At 36.3% G+C, this 15,917-nt stretch overlaps 1 protein-coding gene across 16 annotated transcripts in view; it reads right to left on the bottom strand.

The window, feature by feature from the left end:
- LOC130427203 (leucine-rich repeat flightless-interacting protein 1-like) overlaps nt 1-1,482 on the bottom strand; it is a 37,879-nt gene extending 36,397 nt beyond the window's left edge. For all 16 annotated transcript variants that reach the window (XM_056754416.1, XM_056754427.1, XM_056754419.1 and 13 more), the window contains exon 1: nt 960-1,482. In XM_056754416.1, coding sequence (XP_056610394.1) covers nt 960-1,049 — 90 coding nt within the window. In that variant the 5' untranslated portion in view covers nt 1,050-1,482. The remainder of the gene's footprint in view (nt 1-959) is intronic.
- Nucleotides 1,483-15,917: the final 14,435 nt, after the last annotated feature.

The following is a 15,917-nucleotide window of genomic DNA, read 5'->3' as shown; positions in this document are numbered from 1 at the left end:
AACAAAACAAACATAACTAAATGCAACTGAGAAATCTACACTGCAATATATCGAGTTGTTGAAAATGAGGAGCTCATGACCACAACATTCATGAGCAGTGCAACTCATAAAACGGTTAAAATATCTAAAAACACGCTGCAGGATTATGCAACACTGTGCAGATGTAGTTTCTATGTTTATCAGCAGTCAAACAAAGTATCAGTTGAAACGAATCATGGTTACACATTCACACACAGTGTATGCATCACTGAGTGTAATTCACACTATAAAATGAGAGAGCAGTTATTGCTGACTAGGGTGAGAAGGCCTCACTTCTGTCAACCACTGGGTGGATGTGTCAAGCAGAGACACGCTATTAATAGAACTAAACCTTTGCTTTGAAAACACATGATTTTAACACAAGAGTTTATTATTTACGGGAATGTTATACATCTTTTGGTGGCATATCAGTGAAAACTTTGACTGGGCCAAGATCGTTTCCTAAGCAGTCAAAATGAGGGTTCCTCGACCACCATGAACCCAGCACCTGTTCCAGTACATCAAAACAGCTTACGTCGCTCACTGGTTGTAAAAGTTTAACAACACAAAACAAATTGAAAACAGAACAAAGATGCAGAAAAACAAACGTTTGGTCAGAAAAACAGCTCTGGCATCAGAAATGTTAGTAATTTGCTGGACAACTAAAAACTCACAGGAAGAGGACATGAGAGGAAATGATCTACATCTTGTGAAACTAAGTGTTAATATTTAATATTTTTACATTCAGGGCTAGATAAAGTATTGCTATATTCTTAATAAGTTTTGAACTAAACTCTCTCACTAATATTTGGTTTAATAAATCAAACATTTCATATATTAGTTTGAACCATGTGGCATTCATCTTTTCCTTTGGAGGCACTAGTGGCTGTCAATTTAAGACCAATACATTGTTTTAAATTACTCTTAAAAGATGACTTTACCTCTCTAGCAATAACGTTGAGAGCATCTTCCTCAGCCGTCAATCCATTTTTGCTGGTTGTTCGTTTACGTCCTGGCCCGTGTGATCCCATTAGTACAACCTTTAGTAAATCCTTCTAGGCTATGAGAAACACGCGTTTGTGATGTGTATTTAGACCCTGATCAATAAATACGAATCCTTCAAAGTACAAAACAAGAATATGTATATCCAATTTAGAGCGTTAAACAGCAAGGCTACGCTGTGTGGTTGCCGACAAAGTTCATTGCGTTACATCCGTCTTCTGCGCTCTTCCTAGTGCTGTACATTCAAAGAGAGTCACCGGTGCCGAGTGCGCAAAGACGTATTCATGACACACGTGTTGCCCCCGAGGCGCTGCCAGAATAGCTGTATACGAGCTGAAGTCAGACTGTTTTCAGTGTGGCTGACAGTATTCAACCTGGCTAAAACTTTTCCCCTGTTGTTTAGTTCACCCTTTGGTGTGCAAAGATCGACTCGAGCGCCTGTTCTCAGCGAGTTGGGGGAGTGACAGGCTCCCACCCTCCTCGCTATTTTTAAATCGTTCCTGCAGTCTAGTGCTAAAAACAGAAACCTTATCATGCACTTCTAGAAGTGCATGATAACAAAAGAAACAAAAAAAAAATTATTCTTGAAGTTAGCGTTAGTTTTGTAGTGAGCTTTAACAACATTTCACCACGATATCAAAATGTCTAAATCCGTTTGTAAATGAATTTTAATTAGCAAACATCTTTTTTTTTTCCATTTAGTGATAATTATTCATATGGCTATGTATAGCCTAAATCTCCCATAAGACATGAAAAACGCAGCATGTCGGTTTTAGTTGGTGTATTTTGACATCTAGTGGTAACAAGAGAGAACTTATCGTCATATTGCGACTGTTCAGTGCTTCGACGAAAGTAGAAAAATAAATAAAATGCTGCACTTTTGTTGGTCTTGGATGTGCTCGTTCTATAATTGATGAGAGTAATGATTCAGGTGTTCACAGGTGAATGGGATTTAAAGGACGATTTTAGGTGTGCTGTTGGTAGCTCATTTCAGACCCGTGAAGGTGATTCTTCTGCTTTTGCAATTCTGCATCTTTTATAAAAAATATTTTGTGCTTGTGATGGGAGAAGCTTTGAATCAATTGAACCAAATGCTTCGCAAAACGATTCAGGGTTTCGATGCGTTCGAAACACAACATGCTGGCGACTCCTACTGGTGAAAATGTTGTAAAAGCATCTCAGGTCATCCTCAATCAATTGCTAACGTTTTCTTAAATTTGTAAAGTTTTAAAAGAAATTAGAAATTAACACTTTTCAATAAATAGTATGGGAAAATTTGTGTTTTAGTTTTATTTAATTATAATCATCAGAGCATTAACACAGTTAACCATCACTTTGAATAACACAATTGTTTGTCTTTAAAGCTGCGTAGACAAACAGTTAGGTTAAGTAAAGGTAGTGTATATATATCTGGAAAAGGTCAATGAAATTATTGTTTAAAAGGTTTCAGTGTTATACAAATATAGCTTTATTTCATGCTATTGATTGTAAAAACACAACAAGATGTTTCACATTTTGTTTTAAACCACACAGGCTTATGTGTGAAAGGGAAATTATGACATTTATCTGTGTTCTTATGATTTATAAGGACTGTTTTAACATTTGTGTTTAATACGATTGTTTAGGTTTTTAAACATAAGCTGCCCCACATTTTTTAAGGTAGCAGTGTTCAGGTAAAATGTGTAACACGCCCCACTCGACAGCACCTGGTCACAGATTTCCCTGCTCAATATCCCCGGATTTTCATTTCACCAGCACCTGCATCCAATTCCTAAAGGACTATTTATACCCTCTTGTTTATGTTGCACATTGTCGATGATTTTGTTTCCGGACGTTTCTAGTTCGCACAGCCAGATTACATTGTATGGTGTATGTTTTGGCTTATTATCCGAGAGACTCCCCGTGCTCTTTTGATAATTTTGACTCTTGAGGGTTACCTCTTTACTTTTGGGGTGTTACCCTTTGTTTGTTCCCGGAGCATCACATTAAAGCTTTCCTCACCAGTACTATGTTGTGTGGTCACCTGTTCTTGCCAAGGGCGTTACAAAATGGGCCTGCAAACTACAAAGTGAAAGACATTTATAAAAAAGAAAAAATGTTTTTTATAATGTTACAATGAAACATTACATTTAAATTACACATGAACATCAATTTTGATTACATAAAAACACCCATTTCATCAATGAAACTTCATGTTTCATTTCATGACAACATGTAAAAATAACAAGTAGTGAAACGGCAACAGTTTAAAAGTTAACAGACAATGACTACAAAGAATGTTAAAGTGAAGAGATAATGCACTCAAACCTTTCAATTAATTTCATTAATAAAACAAATGTAATGAAAAGAAATGTTACAATAACAAGTAGTTATGGCAACTTATCCATTCTCTCTCCGTCTCCTTTCATCCTTTCTATCTCTTATGTTCCTTTCTGACAATCTTCCTTCATGATCCTTTATGATTTTTATGCTGTCTATAATAAATAGTTTTACATTAGGATATTTAAATTCAACACCTATCACTTCTACATATATATAATGTCTCTTTTACCCTTTTTTTTTATTAGTGCGAGTAATCAAGAAATGAGTTACGAATCATTATTTTTAAATGTGCATTTGTTTTTTATTGATTTATAAACCTTATTATTGAGATTGGATATGTCAGGTTACTTACCTTACATTTTCCTGGCACTGTCTGAAATTGAGGCATTGCCTACCCCCCCAGCAACCTCAGACCAATCAAATAATTTGCTAAATGTCAAGTACTGTTATGGCATCCATTTGAAATTCTTTACAATCATTGGCTGTTAACTTTTAAAGAGATTAGACACTCAAACCTTAAATGACACATGTTGCCTGATGGCAATTTCAGTTAATGATACACTTATGATTCACAACATTCTTTGAAAAAAATAAACCTTTCCCCTGAGGCCTCATCCTCCACCACACTGAAAATGACCAGTAGAGCCACAAAAATCCCCTTTGGTCTAGCTAAAAATAAAATAGAAAGGGGTTAATATTTCTTTAATCACATTAAAATATGTTCTGTTATCACTTTTGAAAGATTGCTAGAAGAGTCAGTGTGAAGCACTTAATACCTTATCTATGAACATCATTCATCATTAAATCAGTGTGCTGGGAGTGCATTTGATTCAACATTGATGTAATGGTGTTAAGATGAGTGGGTTGCGGATAACAAATTATACACTTCAAAAACTTCACTCCACTTATCTAAGATATTATGTATTTAAAAGCTAAATGATCTTTTTTGTCTTCTCACTTGTTTGTGTTCATATAGTTAAGTATCCTTAGATGTCATGTTAGGTAATATTTGTACATCTTAAGATGATAACAGACCATAGATTTCTACAAACATAATTTATTCATCTCTGTTTTATAAATCTACATAGTAAAAATTGCCCACCTATTAGCAAAAACCATGGGAGACCCTGGTTCATGAGTTCAATTTCAAATCAATACCCCTAGTGGCGAAATATGGGAGTTTCGAAATATTTAGAAACCGTAATACGCTCTTTTCACAATGACGTAACTTAACTTACGCCTTTTCGCAAAGCATTGTATAATTTTAACATCCGTCTTGCAACAAACAAGGAGAAGAAGAAGAAGAACTTCCGTTTGCCGTCCCGCTGGAATTTACATGTATTCAAGTACTTATCCTAGCACCTTCGCTAACACAAAAAGAAAAGAAAACATTTAACTTCATAATCAAACAGGTAATTTTCAATGAAGAATTTTTATCCTTAACTTAGCTTTCATTGTGTCGTAAGCGAGAATTTGTCTGCAAGGTATTGTACATCATCTTATCAAGATAAATTCAGTTAAGGCAGGTTAAACATTCATTTCAGTCTGTGACTAGCCTTGAGCCTCGTCTGTGAGACCCGGCCTCAATGTCTCATGTAGAATTTCTTAATATTTCCATAGACATGCAAAGCTTTCGAGACAACACAAACTGCATGTTACACATGAAAAAATTGGCGAAAAGTGGTGAACACTGGCTTTATGATCTAAAGGTTGGTGGTTTGATTCCTGCTGCCTTGCCAATTTTAACCTAATTGAATGAACGGGAAACCTTATCTGATCAAATTTAGAGAACATCAGCCTGAAACTATGAGTACCAACTCCTTGTGGTGTTCAAGGTCAGCAGTGGAAATGTGAGACACATATGCCTTCTCTATTTTATGGCACAAAGAGGGAACGGTATCCGGCAGAAAGATTATCAGCTGTCAGATACCGTTCTCCCTGCTATAACAAGAAACATTTAGCATTAATGGGCTTCATGATTAAGTTCACATGACAGGATAATATTTCAAAAGGGGGCGTAAAATTGGGGATGGATCTGTTTTGCCCAACCGCCAGTATTCTACAACCTTAATAGCTTTTGCATTGTACACTATAGGTCTACATGGGCTTTAAACGAAAGTCTGAACCCGGCCTGCACCCGAGGTGATTTAAACCATCCCGACCCGGCTCGACCATTACAGTTACATTTTAAGCCTGATCCCGCCCCGAATTGCGTTTAACAGCAAGCTTTGTTGAAATATGCTACATTAAATGATTGCTTGCGATGATAATTAAAGCGGGCGCAACACATGGGGTTTCTGCCAATCACATGTTAATCTTGATTACCTATAGAGTAGCATTCCATACTTCGTATCTTCGAAGAGTATTCAGTTTGATCACATTTATAAAAGATTGATACAGCTTTACGATTGTTTCTGAAAACATACAGCACGTGCGTGGGGGGGGGGGGAGTTGTAGGCTGAACCAAAGCATGTGCGCATCCATTGTCAACAAAACACAGACATCAGTTTCACTCACTGCATGCGGTTCATGTCCGGCATCTTTTAGCGCTGGGACGGCTCGATAAATCCGTTTGAAACGATCTCCAAATCCAGCGTTATATCCACTGTTTATATAACATTCATCACCCAAATGATGTGAACAAACAAACACCTGAACTTTGCGAACATATGCTCTCTCTCTCATCTGCACATAAGTGAAAGTGACGTCTGCGCATGCTCCTTTTGCTATCCTTGCTGCCGTGTGGGCGTGCCAAGTGCTTTTCCGAAGAATTGTCCAATACGGGACTAAGAAAAGTTGTTACAAAACAGTTTTATATATTTGAAAAAAACATTTCCGAACCTGTACGATCGCTGGGGGAATGTGTCGCCTATAAAGCACAGAAATACTACGCCCAACACGTTTTTTGACAAGTTGACCATGTTAAGCATGAGAAGACCGCACGTTTAACATTGTAAAGAAGTCAGAATGCATGAAACACTGTTGCAGGGTCGCTTTAAACAAATAGCTACATGTAAGCAAACACAGTTTTATCAAGGCATGGTGGCCCCCTCAGCAGTGAACACAAAAGAGAAAATAAAAAAATAGCACAAACTTACCAATAACAAAACTTTGCTGTAGGTGAACAGGTGTAAAAGTTCAAAATGATTGTTGAACCCTATGCAACTGTTGGTTGAAGCGAATTACTCAAATTCAGTTTAGCTATTACATCATTGAGTCCATTTAATCAACGGGATATTCGGTAATATTATATGTGTGATATGACTTGTAATGTACCTTACACTTTAACAAAGCTCAATCTTTGATAAACCTTGGGACCACATAATGTCATTGGCCTTGATTCATAATAACTGAGGATGTCTTACAGGGGGGACATCCATGGATCCAGACTTCGTTTCCATGCTCTCCACTGTTTCAAGGCATTATCAGTGTATGGAAGCTTAGACAAATAGACAGTTACCCTTCTTCCTTGATTTGCTATCATTTTACCTTACTTAATGGAGGTAGTATATGTTAAGTAATATTTCTTGGTCGCTATTTGTTTTGGTTATAGGTTTAATTGGAAGAGATAGAGGGCTGAATCTTTCAACAAGTTCTCTCTGATTGACACATTTAAGGGATAGTTTAGCCAAAAACTCATTCATTTACTCACCCTCAGGCCATCCGAGATGTAGGTGACTTTTTTTGTTGAGTAGAACCATGGCTCCCCTGTTTTTGCCAAGTGGTTTATATCTTTAGGACAACATCATGTTGATCATGGGACAACTTTTAAATCAACCAATCAGATTTCAGAAATAAGTTTACAGTTTATTTTAAATGTAATCTTCCAACAAGGATTAGGTGCTTCTAGACTACTGTTTTTCACTTATCATTTCCCTCTGATTTAGGGGTAAGTTATGGTTAGGGTTTGCAGTGGGTTAATGTTTTATTTATAAAAATGTTGTCCTTAGGTCAACAAAATATGTTGTGCTGAGGACTTCAACCACTTGGCAAAATCAGGTTGAGCGTAGAACCATAAAGAAGATTGTTTGGTAAATTCACAGCCCTCTCTCCTTCATATCATGGGAATTTGTGGGGTCTGCCGTTCTAAGAGTTTGTCAAGCACATAATTCCAAAAAGCGGCTCCTGGCGACATGTTGACGTTTCATGAAGTGACTACCTTGATATTTTCATAAATTTGAACGTCATTTTTAATAATATTAGCCATCCTGTACAGCCTCAAAACTCCTTTTCTGAAGGTGGCGCTAAACGAACCAGACGCTGGCATGCCATCCGCCACCAAGAAAAAGATTGCGATTATGTGCAGAGGCTGCAAACTATCGCTAATATTATTAAAAATGACATTCAGTTTTATGAAAATATCAAACGATTCGCTTCACGAAACATGGCACCAGGAGATTGGAGAGCACAGGAGCTTTTTGGAATTATGTGCTTTAGGAACTCTTAGACAGGTGGACCCCATAGACTCCCATTACAGTATATGAAGCAGAGAGGGCTGCGGATTTACCAAACAATCTTCTTTATGGTTCTACTCAAGAAGAAATGTCACGTACATCTCGAATGGCCTGAGGGTGAGTAAATAAAAGGCAAATTGGAGTTTTGGCTAAACTATCCCTTTAAGCAGCTTCAATGCATCTTCAGATTCTTCCACTGTGGAGCCTTTAAAAGACTCTGAGCCGCCAGAGTGTCAAGAGAAGCTTTGTACTAGTAATAGTTTCACACATGCCTGTTAACCCAGGGATCCTCTATTTGTGACAATGCAGGGTCACGGTAATCTGACCCTTTGTGCTCAATTAATTAGTCAAAAGTAAAGTCTGCTGGTCTAACATTTATCCTCCTCTGATAATTATATTATCAATGTTGCACTTGACCTGCAAAATGTGTAAATTGTTCATAAATCATGTATTATGGTGAACCTTTTTGGCAAAGATATATTTTCTCATGATCATGCTATTCTCTATTTCTCCAAATGAAGAAGCCGTGATCCAAAAAGACATCTACAGTAAGCTCGAAGTCCAGCTTCTTACAGAGTGTAACAACTTAAAATAAATTCAGAAATATTGAGAATTAATCAGAAATAGTGTTCAACATTTACTTTTCATTGTCTATTTCATGTTTTATGAATATATAATAAAAGTATTCACACTTTGACTCTAACAGTAAGAACAAAAGTTCACAAGGCTGTATTTGGAGTATTTAAATTTTTTTTTAATAGTGATTTAATGACTTCATCTAGACAATTTTAATATTAACACAAATCAATGTTTCAATTTCAACTAGCCATTTTATTAAACAAACACAACATTTATGGTTGAACTGTAATAAATTAATATAAAGTATACTGGACATTCTCTACTATTAAGTGTTTTGTTTTTAAAATTGTAGTACATTGATCATAATCTATAGATTTTAGAAACAACATTGACTGCTGTTAAAACCACAAACTGTACACTGTAACGAATTGCTGTAAAAACTACAGCGTTATTTTACAGAAGCTGACTGTTTTTTAAATAATACAGAATATTGCTGTAAAGTGCAATGCATTCTGGGGTCACGTGACGGATTAACTCAAATGTACAGAATATTGCTGTAAATTTCAAATCTACAATGGCGGGATGATCTTCAACGGTCGAGATTGGTGTAGTGCGCAAAATGAGTGATTCACACATGTGGTAAGTGATTTATTACGTTTTTTCCATATTTGGTAACTATCTACACAATACTATCTACACAGCTCTACACAATGATGAATTTTCATTGTAATCGATGAAAAGTAAGAAGCACGCACACACACACACACAGACACACACACACGCACACACACACATACACACACGCACACAAACACACAGAGATCTCATCATTGAATTACATCATATTATTCTCTGACTGTATATGTTGTCCTCTGTTTTTCTCTGACTATAAATTGAATATCTAACATTATTCTCTTGTTTTGTTTCCATAGTTCTAGCTACTTGTTGTGCTCTGATGGATCAAGATGTGGACCGTTTTACAGACTCACTTGGGCCTTGTTTTGCAATTTTGTTTCATGATGGTAATGTTGGTTAACGCGTTGTTTAAACATGAATGTTTAAAGAGCCATGTTGGATACTATGAAGTTGAAACTGAATAAAATTATTTCATGTACAACAACGTACACAATTTGTCTGTAATGTATTTTTGTATCAATTACAAATTAAAGTCAAATTAAACACTGTATATCCAGTATGCAGAACGTACTGGAAATACAGTGATTTATGTATTTCTTCTAAATAAAATAAATTAAAATCAAGCAATTTGTTGTAAAAAATACAGCATTATACTGTTGCTATTCAAAATTACAGTTTTTCCTGTATTCTGCAATTACAGTAAATGGCTGTAAATTAAATTACAGTACTGTGGCTGTACAATTTACAGTAACTGGCTGGCAACCCTGCTGCCAGTAGTTTACTGTAAATTTTACAGGATTTTTTTTACAGTGTAGAGAAAACATGAAGAGATAAGAAGATTACTAATATAAAGGAAGAACCTACATGAACTTCAACCATTGATCTGAGATTAAGTACGGTTAGGAAACCTCACCTTGTTGCTAAGAGTTAGAACTGATTATCATAGCTAAGCCTATTTTTGTAAGGCAATCGGTTTTCTGCCTGTAAACTATACAAATTATTTAAGAAGGCATTCAGACAATCCACAATCCTATGTTGTAAGGCTTGACGCTTTCCGCCACCAGTTCCACCCACAGAATTGCGTTACACTTTTGGCAAACAAAAAATGGGTCTATAGAATGTCTTCATTTTAAATAGACATGCTATACTTTCTAGGCCACACATACTGTTTGTCACATGACTTGATAATATTTGGCGGGATGGGTAAAATTGGGATATGATCTTTTTGCCCAACTGCCAGGATTCTACCCCATTTAAACTTATGCACATATAATCAAAAACTATGCGTGCACACACACAACACAGTACATGTAGAATTCAGTTGAGTCCTCCCTGCTTCTCCTTTGTATCTCATTGAACACAGGAGAAACTCATCTGAGAGCAACATTCCTAGTTGTCAGAATACTTTATCCTGCTGTCTTTGAACATTTTAGAGAAATCCGCCTTAAACTATGAAGAACTACTTCTTGTGATGTACAAAGACTGCCGTTTAAATTTGAGAAACAAAGGACTTTTATATTTAAGGCACACAGGGAGAAAAGTATATAACAGGAAGATTCTCAGCTGTCAGATACGTTCTCCTGCTTTCTTGAAGAATTTTATAGATATCACCCTAAAACTCTGGTAACCTTCTTCTTGGGGTGTTCAAGGTCGGCAGTGTAAATGTGAGACATATATGACTTTTCTATCTCATGGAATTTAGCCACAAAGGGTTTCACATCTTATTTGGTCCCATCCAGTAGGTAGTGTATTGGGTTTATGATGATCAGGTCATTGGTTTAATTCCTGCCTGCCTTTCTTCTTTTTTTCAGTTTTAAGGATATATTTTCCTGTCAGCTAATTGTCAGCTGTAAGATCATGTACACTGCTATACATTGCAATACTTATACTTAAAGGCAGTTAAAGAGACTGTTATGGGTGAATACATTTTTTAAGTTGCATCAAGTGCTATAAGTGAGAGTTCACCTAAAAATGAAAATTACGTCATCATTTGCATCCTCAGGCTGTTCCAAATCTGTACAATGTATTTTGTTCTGCTGAACACAAAGTAAGATATGTATAAGATATAAGAATGTCAGTAGCCAAACATATCTACATTACAATTTACTGCCATAGAAGTGAAACTAAATAATATGGGAGTCAATGGGAGTGAGATCTGTTTGGTTACTGACATCCTTCAAAATGTCTTCCTTTGTGTTTAGCAGAAGAAAAAAAGTATAAAGGTTTGGAACAACCTGGAGTACATGATGACAGAGTTTTCAATTTTGGGCAAAATGTAAGTAAGTACAAGTGTGATACCACCAACTAAACAGCAAAAAGGATAAAAATAGCAAGCAGCACCTTAGTTTTTTTGCAGGGTTGTTTATGTAGTTGGTTTGGTTTCTGAAGGGCATTTTCTCAGCTGTGCAAAACATTTCCATTTTCTTGGAAAGCCCAAAGGGATCTGTAGATGTAGTGCATTGATGTCCGGAGGCATCATTTTACACCCTTTTTGCCGTATTCTCTGTATTCACTGTATTATGTGATCTTATATGTAGTAGAATACCCAGTATTCACATCTTTGTTGTCACAAACAGAATTTCAAAATCATCGCAACATGCTGACATTTTTTACAACAATGTTACGCGCTACCCTTTAAAATGTTCATTATTATTAATGTGTACTGTATAGGCTACTACTTTTTTAAAGTTAGCATGTAGGATAAAGTCTACACAGCTGATGAGTATTTAGAACCCCATTAAAAAGGTAGGCAATGAAACCCCTTAGACATATAGGGACCTCTTGTGGTGTTATTGAGAATGTGTGAATGGTTGTATCAGGGTTTAAACATCACTTGCCATTTTACTTTAAACCTTTATCTCTGACAGATTTATAGTTTTAAATTTAGTCAGCTTTGATTGATATGAACCCATACCCAGTTGTACATAGAAACCAATTTCAAGTACTCTGTTGTGAATTAGTGACTGCCTGACACGCATATTGGAATGCATATCTAAACGCTGATGGCTCTGTTGGCATATGGATGAAATAAATCATCTTCTGACCCTGTTCAGAAGATGGTTTGTTTTGAGCGTATGTCCAATTACAGTACTGTCAGGTAAATCTGTTCATTGAAAATATTTATTGATAAACAAGGCTAATTAGGCTATATGTGGAAGAGATGTTCCAAGTAAAGTACATGCACTTAAACAAATGGATTCAAATCATGTTAAGTTTCCATTTTAATTTGTTTTGTTTTTTTGTAGGACAAAATTTGCAACCAAAAAATATTGTAAAAGCATTTAGCATCAACTGGAAAACCGATCGCATGCAAGGCCGATCTGTGTGGGCTCTGCAAGGGAAGGATCTGTGGTTTTAGGTGACAGTCTTTACAAGCAGTTTTCTGGGCGTAGATCAGTTGTGCATGCAACACACCTTTCCTGGCACGGCTAGACACCCTTAGCATGCTAACCACAATTGGAGCAGTTCAATATACAGCCCAAACTGTTCAACACAGAGAACTTTGTAATACTAATGATACTTGTTTAATCTGATTCATAAATGGTTGAAGATATATCTGAAAATATTTGGAGACTTCAGCAATGAACAATCTATTTTTCAATACTGGACATTTCTGAGTTAAACAAATGTAACTACTAATAGAAATACATTGACTGTCAAAATGGTAAATTGTTCTTTGATTCAAAAGTAAAGCACACTGTTGGATTGCTCTGTTTTGTTTTTTGATGTGCACCACATAAGGAATAACTTATTTCATGTTCTCGTTATCCAAAACAAGGAGGCAATTAGAAACTTCAAAATGCTAGACAGTATTCCACCATGTGCTTGTGGTATATCAAAGGAGCTTCCTCAGTTAAAGACTGTCCTTCTGGGAAAAGCTCACAGGCTTGACATGATTTTGAGATCGGTCCTGAAGGTTATTTTGATTAGGTCATTTAAAACCACATGCCTTTCATTAAATGGACCCCGATGGGTGGTCAAAAATTGACCACAGATAAAACCAAATTGTCATCTTAGATGTTCAGATAAAAATTAGGTGAACATTTTTGACAAAAAACAATAGCATTTTATTTCCAAACAAAGTAGCAGTTATTCTGTTAAGATCTGTACAGTCTTCAAAGGTTTCACCTTTAGTGAACACAACATGGGGTGGCTTTCATCTCCAACGTCCAGACTATACAAAAATATTTAATTTTAGTGAAAGACTCAGAGTCAAACAAAGACTAAAGAATCAGTTCCTATGCTATTACCGGCTATTCGTTTTTCCATCAATGGCACAGGCTGGAAGTCATAGATTCACAACCCCAATAAACTATATCATTCAGTTACCAAAACCAACACATGAGCCCCCGATGTCAGATGGAATGACTGGGTCCATCCCCCACACTGATTTCAGCTTTGCATGGCAGTGAGAATTTACACGAGGGAGTCCTAAAACGGGAACCACCTGGAACAGTACGGCGTGGCATAAAGTCTGTTTTCTTGCACGATGGCACTCACAACATGTGCGTATTTCACAGCCGTGCTGTTTCTAGAGGCTTTTTGATGTACGGTTTTATTTAGTTCATAGAACAGCGACTCAGCAGCTGTAGAGGATATTGATCCTTTACTTCAATAAGGAATTAAGTTAATCACCTCCATTTGTGCACATATAAAATTGTTAAAAAATTTACTTCATCACTGGATCACTGATGAAACAGTGCTAAGAAGTAGTAAGTCTGTACAAGATACCAAGACACTGTTAAGCAAATGGCAGCAATGGGAACTGTGGTTGGTCCCAAAGCTTTCACAATAAGGCTGTCCAATGCACCAGCTGAGCTGTTTTTTTATTAGTAAGATTGAACCGTCGAGGTCCAGGAAACATCCTGAGAGAAACAATTGAATTGAATTTCCTTAGCTAGAAACTGATCAATTAGACAACTATACATTTCCCATTCATTCCTAAAAAGTCTAATTAAAGAATTAAAAGTGATAATAACAGTAATGTAATGACAAAACTAAAGATTTACTGCAAAACCAAAACTAATGTTTGAAAGCTGCAGAGGTCACAAGTTGAGCTATCATATTAACAGTATGCAAAAATAAATGTCAATAAGGACTAGACTAGGCTAGACTAGAATAGAATAATCTGAAGAGTCACAGACATATTAGATGACACAAAGCTCACACGCCTGAACTAGAAAAAACATTTCAACTAATACAAACATAATCCACTTTATTACATTCCCTGCCAGCTCACAAGACCAGTAATGTACTTAGGAAGAATATATTAACTGTATTCGAGGAAATATAAACTTCAGTCTTGAAAGTATATGGCCTTAAGCAACCTCTAATCTTTGGGGCTCTGAAATAAAAATACAATGAGATGAAAAGAGCAGGGAGTTTCTCTTGCATTGTCAATGTTTAAACAGATTTTCCTAGGTCAACAGTTTCACACACACTCAAATTTCACACCTAGAAGTCATTTAATTTTATGTCCTGTTAATGCCCAAATTTTATTTTAAACTCTGCATGTAAAAGAAAATGCCCACGTTATAAACTAAAAATACTTCCATACACCCTTTCCAAGAAGAGCTTCATAATTCTTAAGAAAAAACATGTCACATCTGCTTGTTTTGGGCTTTAAAGAAAGAGCTGGTTAGAGAGACATATGTGCTCTCCAGTTCCTGGCCTTGACCTGGACGAAGAAGAGGACATGACCCAGGCGACATATTTTGGACAAGTTTATCCAGTAGCTTCTCAGCTGTCACCACAAGTCTTCCATGATTATTGAGACATCTGTAAATCCCAGATTGGAACTTCAACCACATTTTACTATGTTGTGTCATTGACAAAATGATATAGTATTAAACAAAATGAATCATCAACTGCAGGAAGTCTGTTTCTGTTCTAGTTTTCTATTCAGTGCTTCTATTCCACTCACTCATAAAACTGCATTACAACAGCTGTTGCTTAGCAGTAGAGAATAAGTGTTCCAGGAGCTCGGACCCCTGCTCTTTTCCAATTCCCTCCCTAATTCACTTCATTAAATCTCTGTTTCAAAGCCTTCTCCAAGAAGAGACGAAAGGTCTCTCCCCTCCTGCTTATGTGGGAAAAAGGCTGACATGAAGAAGCTGGCACAAGGTTCAGGGGAACCCGGATGCTTATCACTGACTGTTTGAAATATGTTCCGATGCTTTTGATAAAGGGGGACAAAATGTTTATAGACTGTTCACGCAGGTTATTGTGATGGAAACAATCGCTCATTCCTTTATGAGGTCAGACATTTTCTGTATCACAGGATTTAATGTATGGCATATCATGTAAAGGCAGGGTTTAATCATGAATGATAAAAAATATAAGTATAGACTATTTCATGTGAATTTCAATAGTCAAATTAAAGATATTTTCTGAGAATGATCTTTAATGATGCAATCTGAGACATACAAATTATTTATATTGGTCCAATGTAGCCTATAGATTTACTTATATTAATAAATGACAGGTTAATTAAGATGTAACACGTTTTAGTTTACCAACAAAACTATAGCCTTATCAAATTAAAAGAATGAAAGTTGAGTAAATTGAAGAACACTCATCAGTGAAAATGAGTTTTTAAAATTTCAGTTTGTCGTTTTGGGCGATTATGTTTCATAATGTGTAATCATGCAGACAGACTTGACTGTTTTGATGTGTTGTGGAGGATCCGTGCTGATCATATAGTTTCATCATGAGTCACCGAGTAAAAACACACAATTTACAACGAGTTACTACCCCTCAAAAGCCGAACTTAGACTTCCCAGTGTCAGTTTGTGAGAATGCGTATAGCCAGTAACTGTACATGTGCGAAACTCTTGTCTCATTGCCGCTTTTCACATACGATTATGGGCGTCACCGCTTTCAGACTCTCTATTTAAACAACCTGCA

The sequence above is a fragment of the Triplophysa dalaica genome, chromosome 8 (genome assembly GCF_015846415.1).
Source record: "Triplophysa dalaica isolate WHDGS20190420 chromosome 8, ASM1584641v1, whole genome shotgun sequence".
In the NCBI taxonomy this organism is placed as follows: Eukaryota; Metazoa; Chordata; class Actinopteri; order Cypriniformes; family Nemacheilidae; genus Triplophysa; species Triplophysa dalaica.
This window is presented reverse-complemented; position numbering and strand designations above follow the sequence as displayed.